The sequence below is a fragment of the Sphaeroforma arctica genome (genome assembly GCF_001186125.1).
Source record: "Sphaeroforma arctica JP610 unplaced genomic scaffold supercont1.550, whole genome shotgun sequence".
NCBI lineage: Eukaryota > Ichthyosporea > Ichthyophonida > Sphaeroforma > Sphaeroforma arctica.
This window is the reverse complement of record NW_014040008.1, coordinates 1-7,087: the sequence shown is the minus strand read 5'-3', so window position 1 is coordinate 7,087 and position 7,087 is coordinate 1. Positions and strand designations below refer to the sequence as shown.

General features: G+C 42.3%; 1 protein-coding gene across 1 annotated transcript; it reads left to right on the top strand.

Moving 5' to 3' along the window:
- The first annotated feature begins 322 nt into the window (after positions 1–322).
- On the top strand, positions 323–5,041 carry SARC_07168 (hypothetical protein). The gene is made up of 6 exons (XM_014298892.1): positions 323–486; positions 1,306–1,379; positions 2,047–2,278; positions 2,935–3,039; positions 3,789–3,919; positions 4,153–5,041. The coding sequence occupies exons 1-6, from the start codon at positions 388–390 to the stop codon at positions 4,757–4,759; spliced, it is 1,248 nt and encodes a 415-aa protein (XP_014154367.1). The 5' UTR covers positions 323–387; the 3' UTR covers positions 4,760–5,041.
- The last annotated feature ends 2,046 nt before the right edge of the window (positions 5,042–7,087 follow it).

The window sequence follows — 7,087 nt, the reverse complement described above, 5'->3', positions numbered from 1 at the left end:
ATATATAGGAGTGTGTATGTGTATTTATGTCTATATATATACATATATATATATATATACGTGTGGGTACATGTATGCATGAATGATATATTTATAGTTTTGTATATATATATATATTTGTGTTTGTGTTTGTTTGCGTCTGTTTTGTATATGGAGAATTTAGATAGTAATTGCATCTTTATTTGTTTGCACCGAGTTTCTATAGAGTATCTCGTGCATCATCACGTATTTACATTTTGTCTCGAAATCAGACGTTCTATTGTGGGTGCTATGTTGCTTGCAATGGTGTGTGGAACTTGCACTCATATTTGTTAAAACTATACAGGTACCGACGAGCAGATTAAACTATACGATCTGAAGCGGAAAAGAGAGTTAGGGGAACTGCTAATGCAACACGAGGGGGCAATAACAAAATTACAGTTTTTCCGCACTACGCATATGATCAGTACGGGCGAGGATGGACAGATTTGCATCTGGCGCGTGAAGGTATGTTTGTCTCTCATATATATATATATATGAGTGTGTGTGTATGTATGTATGTATATATGTATATATATATGTATGTATGTATGTATATATATATGTATTCATTATATGTATATGTGTATACATTATATATATATATAGATCAAAGAATCTATGCACCTATACATCTATATATATATATATATGTATATATATCTACACACATGTGTATATATATTGTGCGTGTGTATGTCTATATATATATATATGTGTGTGTGTATGTGTGTGCGTCTATATATATATATGTACATATACATATATATGCCTCTATATTTAATATAAATATGTGTGTTTGTGTCGATTTATATATATATATAAGTGTATGTAAGTATGTATATGTTTTGAAATCATGTTCTCAGGCCTCATGATTATAAACGTTCCCCACTTAAGTTCATGTTTGTCATCAACGTTGCGCATATATGTTGCAGTTCATAGTGCAGCCAAAGCAAACGACGAGATAGCGGGCGCATATGTATGACGGTTTGTACATATCCATACTGTTTGGCGGTTCTTTAAAAATAGCCTAATATATTCCATATGCTATTACGATGTGCAAGCTGCTTCAAGCTGTGGCAAGCCCACGCCATAGCAGGTGTTGTATACGAGTATCTCCTTACCCAGGAGTGAGTACGCCATATATAGAGAGCGACAATACTTAGTGCTATATATTTCCTATACATTACGTCCTTGAACCATCCACGTATGTGCATGTAACCGATAGATGACTATTATATATTCATAGCTGACCACCGTAACAACCCACCACCAATTTGCGAATAGGATTTCGAGTGCTACAAGGTACTTCGAGGGCACAAGGGAATGGTCAATGACTTAGCTATGCACCCGTCTGGCAGGTATGCGATTGTAGCGTCACGCGCATACGCGCCTGTTTATGAATGGAATAATATGTGTGATTGAAGACGAGAAGGGATGTGGTATACGCCTATTTATGAATGGAATAGTATGTGTGCCTGGACAAGAGAAGGAGTGTGGTATACGAGTATTTATGAATGGAATAATATGTGTGCCTGAAAAAGAGAAGGGGTGTGGTAAACGCCTATATATGAATAGAATAACATGTGTGCCTGAAGAAGAGAAAGGGTGTGGTACTATACGTTAGAACATGTCGACACCCGACATGTATATATAGTACATTCCTGTGAGGGTAATGGAATCAGTTGAATGTTATAAAAGGCTGGTATGGTACCTGCCCCGTATCTTAGCAACGACCTAGTTAACTCCATTCCGGGTGCGATCCTAGTAAAGACGTACATGACTGTATGTTTGGTTTGTCAGGTGAGAGAGATTAATAGTCTACGACTGTGCAACTTAGTGGGCGCCGGTCTGACATTCGATACATACCTACATGCATTCTATCTTGTTATCCCGTGCGGACCCGCTTGTATGAGCTTACCTGAACACTCGCTATCCCAATCTGTGCACTTAGTGGTAACTACGGGATGGTTTACCTTCAATATATGCTGGCACTCATCTGCGTGGCTCATGTATCTTGCACTTCAGGCTCCTGCTGTCTGTAGGTAAAGATAAGAACATGCGCCTGTGGAATCTCGTGAAAGGCCGTTCGGCATATATCACAAAGCTTACGGAAGAGGCGTTTCAGGTCGTCTGGTCCCCCACGGGCAACTCTTATGCGGTTAGCGGGGTCTCTACCGTGTTCATGTACAAGGCGGAGGATGCCTCGCTGTGTGCCGCAGTCAAATGCGGACGAGTGCACACCATTGCATTCCTATCGGTATGATAATCAGTCAAAGCTGGTGTATGTATATATATATGTATGTATGTATATATATATATATGTATGTATGTATATATAAATGGGGATGTGTAAATGCTGTCTTTATTCGTTTTCAGCAATAGCGATATACATGAGCTATGCACTATTTTTGTCCACATATTGGCACGCACTATGTGGCTAGCTAAGAGTCTACTGTGTATGTGGACATGGCTGGGCGATTATCTGTGTCACGGTCGAATGCGGGCTCAGTGTTTCTGTGTCGCTTCGACTGCGGTGGATCGTACACACTAAAAGGATGATTGTGATGTTTTTGCATAAACACATTATATTATATCTATGTATATCTGTATGTATGTTTTCATATTATATATATGTGTGTGTGTGTATGCATGTATATATATGTGTGTGTGAATCATTCTCGGGATCTGTATTGCAATGACTATATTTCACTGTGAACTCAAATACGACAGCAAAAATGGGGTTGTGGGTCGGACGACCAATCGTCTGCGTGTGTAAATATAACCGTGTATGGCAAACAAAAATAAACGCACAAGGTTGAGACATTCATATGGCTATGGATATTCTAAATAGGAACAGAAAGTCTGTATATAAGTACATGACATCCATTTCTTTATATTTGCACACGTGTTCAGGATACGCACATGGCCGTTGGACTGGAAACTGGTGCGATTCAGGTACTCGATGTGATGACTGGAGATATGGTTTGTGAAGAGCAAGCACACTTTAAACGTGTCAAGGTGTGTATCGTTACAATATACGAATTATACACTACGTGCTCGAAGCGCTCTGCGTGGTATAAATAATATAAATTTATATATATGTGCGTGTGCGTGTATATATATATATATATCGTTGGAGAGTATTGTGCGGCTATATCAGGAAAAGTGGCATATTTGATGTAGTGTATTTATTTAGCCATAGTTCAAATCACACCGATCGTACTGAAGAAATCCCCAAACTTCTCTGATGCCTCGCGGCCTGTGTATCTAGACGGTCTGTGTTTAAACGAGACCGTCCGTAAACACTCCCACAGGTTATATAAGTTGATAATGGTTGTTCGTATGTATATATGCGTAGTTGTTTGGCTCGGATCCACAAGCCAGTATGCCAATGGGCATGTGCATTTTTTTGCCTCGTAACTATTAGCGAAGAATGATATGCCCCTTCTAAGTTTCTCCAAGTTACAGTGTGAGGGAATTTGTGGTTTTAGGGTTTAGGGTTTTCAGATACGTGGCAGCTTTGGTTTAAGTGTACATGCTCGATGTCGCTGCCTTGTTTCCCCGCATGTGCTTATGTCTCTCGTTGTGCGGTGAGCCATGTACCTTCATACCTTGACGGATGCGCACATATCAATGTATTGCTACTGGCACACATACGAGTGTTCATATGGACACGTCTTGTATAGATACTTAACAACAGATACGATTTTTCGTATGAATAAGTCTTGTATAGATGCTTAACACAGCCTGCTCTCCGCTTCTCTCAGGCGATTAAAGCGCTGCCCAGTCCATTCAGTCCCGATTCGTCTCTGCTGGTCAGTGCGTGCTCAGATGGCGAGATCAAAGTGTGGAGTATGTCACCCTCCGCCGCCAGCGACAAAATCACTTGTGTGGCCAGGTAGGTAGCCTGACGTTTGAATGGTACAAACCAGTCTGTATATACGAATTGCTATGTATATAACCCTAAACCCCTAACATGCTAGTACTTTATACGTCGTACTTACAGGCATGCGAGTGCCTTCTGGTATTGCAAGACTAATAACAACGTGGAATACATGCGCAGTCAATGTGCAAGAGCATCCCTTTGTGTATTCTATCTTAACGCTTCATTTGTTTTCACGACCGCATCAGTGTGTCGACCAATTGCAGACTCACTTGTCTAGACATCACGAGCCTAATCAACGAAGGTGAGTACTTGGCCGATGACGCACAAACCAGCGCCGGCGCGGCTGCTGATGACACAGAGGCTGTGGCGAACTCAACAGAGAAGCAAGTCATGGACAGAAGTCAGGAGAGTAAAGAGGATGGACACAGTGACAGTGATAACGATGATGAAGATGATGATAGTGTAGAGGGTGATGGTGTGGGTGTGGGGGGCGAGTGGGTGGAACGGAGCGACGGTGAGAGTGTCGACAGTGATAGTGACAGCGCAGATGACAATGGTGCCGGTAGCAGTGAGAAGAGTCAGACGGCTAGGAATAGCGGCCAGGATGAGAAGACGCGAAAGCGAAAAGCCGCGGACATGCAACGTGGGGAGGCCGAGGCGGCGAGAAAAGAAAAGAGACAGGCCTTGCATATGCAAATGGCGATAGCGGCGGCTGAGAAGCAAGCACGGACACAGAAGCACGTTAAACCAGCTAACAAGCCTGCTAAGAATTCGAAGTGGACTAAGACGAGCACGAGCACAAAGGGAGGGAATAGCGGAAGCAAGAGTAAGGGAAAGACGCAGAAGAACTAGAAGAAGAAGCGCAATTGAATGAGGGTACAATTGGGCTTACGAGTATATAATGTATTGTGCAACTGAAAGGGTGCGTATCACATTTAATACAAAATACACACAAAAGGAGAATTGCAGAAGTACATATGACATGACAAGAATAAGCGCAGTTGAATGAGGGTACAAGAGTACATAAGGTATTGTGCAACTGAACTGGTACGTAGCACATTAAATACGAAATACACCCAAAAGGAGAACTGCAGAAGTACATAGGGCCTTATGTATATCCGCCACTTGGAACCATGCAGTGCAGACAATATGAACAGCCACAAGTAGAAACAAATGAGTGTCCATCATAGCTACTCCTCCCTGTGGCCCTCTTTTTCCTTTCCTTTGGCCCTATTTTTCCCTTCCTTTCCCCTTTATCATTTAAATCAAATGTACTTGCTTCTCTATCACTCCTGGCATAGTATGAAAATACTCCCGAGTAATTGTTTTTAATGTATACGACACTGTATATGCCCTCTAGTGAGTGTGAGCAGCGACAGCTATCGAACTGACTATTCGGATAACTATTCAAAATATGTATATATACCCGCTTAAACAATCGGAGTGTCCTGGGATGAATACAGTGATGATCTCCTCAAAAGACCAGTATGCCAATACGTATTAACGTTTTTTTTTATTGTACTACTGCGTGCACATAGAATAAATTGTTTGATAAATACATTGTTTGGTAACCGTGCGCTACCATATGTGTTTGTGTGTTGCTGGCTGTGTTGGTTAGAGGACTGATTGGATGGTGTTGTTAGGCTCGTTACCATCGGGGGTTTTTAATGAAGCGCACACTTGGTATCCTATGTGACATGTATGATGCGTCAAAACTCACCTTCTGTATCGAGAAGGGTGCATAAATACATATATATATATATATATATGATTGATAACGGAATATGGATAAACAGGATGGCGTGGGTGGGAAAGAAGGCATATAGAATGCGACAAATGAAGCTGATGCATAACGAGACTCAGTCGTGCCTGCTCTTTTACCAGCAATATTGCTTGTTATGTGTACGAATCCGTATGTATATAGACGCATGGATTTTAGGGTTTATAGACACATGGATTTTCTTGTGTTCATACAAGGATACCTGTGCAAGCTTGCAAACCAGATAAAAAATGAGCCGAAAATCGTGCCGGGAAGTGAATGCAGGGTGTATTAGGATTAGGACCTTCCCGAAATCGGTGCTAGGAAAACGGCTGTTTATTGGGGAAACCGCACTGATGTTGTTGCATCGGGATTTTCACCATCGATGTCCGGCGCACAAGTCATCGGTAGCATATCGGTGCTTATATCCTAGATGGCCGGCACTTAATGAGCAACAACAGACACGCCATCACAACGGGTGACTTCGGAAGCATTGATGTTTTCCTGGTATCTTCCGGGCAATAGATTTGGTCCGGCAACTTTTAATACAGCATTTGCGTTCAAGAGCAACTACTGATTAGGGAGGGCATACTCCCCTTTACATCTGTAAGTTTGCCTATTTTTTACTTCTAGTCCTGTCGAGTGTTCTGGGCACAACTCATTGCGGAAGCAGCAAGCATCACACCCGTCATTCACTATACTGTTTCATATAGCCGAAGGATCTAGATGGTTAAACACAGGGGCAAAACCAACTCTCAAATCGCCCACTCCTACATACCCCAAATATACAACAAAAAATGGTATCAAACCCAAGCCATGTCCCCAGTGACTAGGACAGGATACGATCCTCTAGACCTCTACCCTTGTCGAGTCTCGTGACATCTTAGAAATAACAGATACATTTAGAGGAAGCCAGAACACGACATACCAGTCTTTATTCGAATTGCAATAAAAAGAGGTACTCGCAATAGTGCGGGTAAGTCTGTTATGTATGTGTATCGGATGGACTCAGGGCGGGTGCACGCTCGCTTGTGACGCAAACTGCATCAATCTGCGTCACGCATATCCTGGCCAGAGTGAGCTACGCACTCCACAGCGGAGTTGTGTATGTATGTGTTAAAAGATGTGAAGTAGCACAACTTCTACACACTCGGCCTGTGCGTATATGATATGTAGATATTATCCGCAAAAGATACACCGTATGCCACGTGCGCACGATAACAGCAAACAGAGCTTGGTCACGTTCGCAAAAGTATACCGAGTACACATCTCTGTGGGCACATAGATATATGTCCACCCAAGTCGCAGCTGAACACAACTGCGATTGCCGTCGTGTTGTTTGATGCATGAACGGGCGGCCGAGAGTCGGGTCTTGCATCCGTGGAGTTCCGGCGAAGAGTATGAATCCTTGTCCGGAAGAG

Coding starts and splice junctions, on each gene's coding strand:
- SARC_07168 (XM_014298892.1), top strand. CDS start 388: ATGCAACACGAGGGGGCAATAACAAAATTACAGTTTTTCCGCACTACG. Junction 487..1,305: donor TTTGCATCTGGCGCGTGAAG/GTATGTTTGTCT, acceptor ATTTGCGAATAG/GATTTCGAGTGCTACAAGGT. Junction 3,920..4,152: donor AAAATCACTTGTGTGGCCAG/GTAGGTAGCCTG, acceptor CGACCGCATCAG/TGTGTCGACCAATTGCAGAC.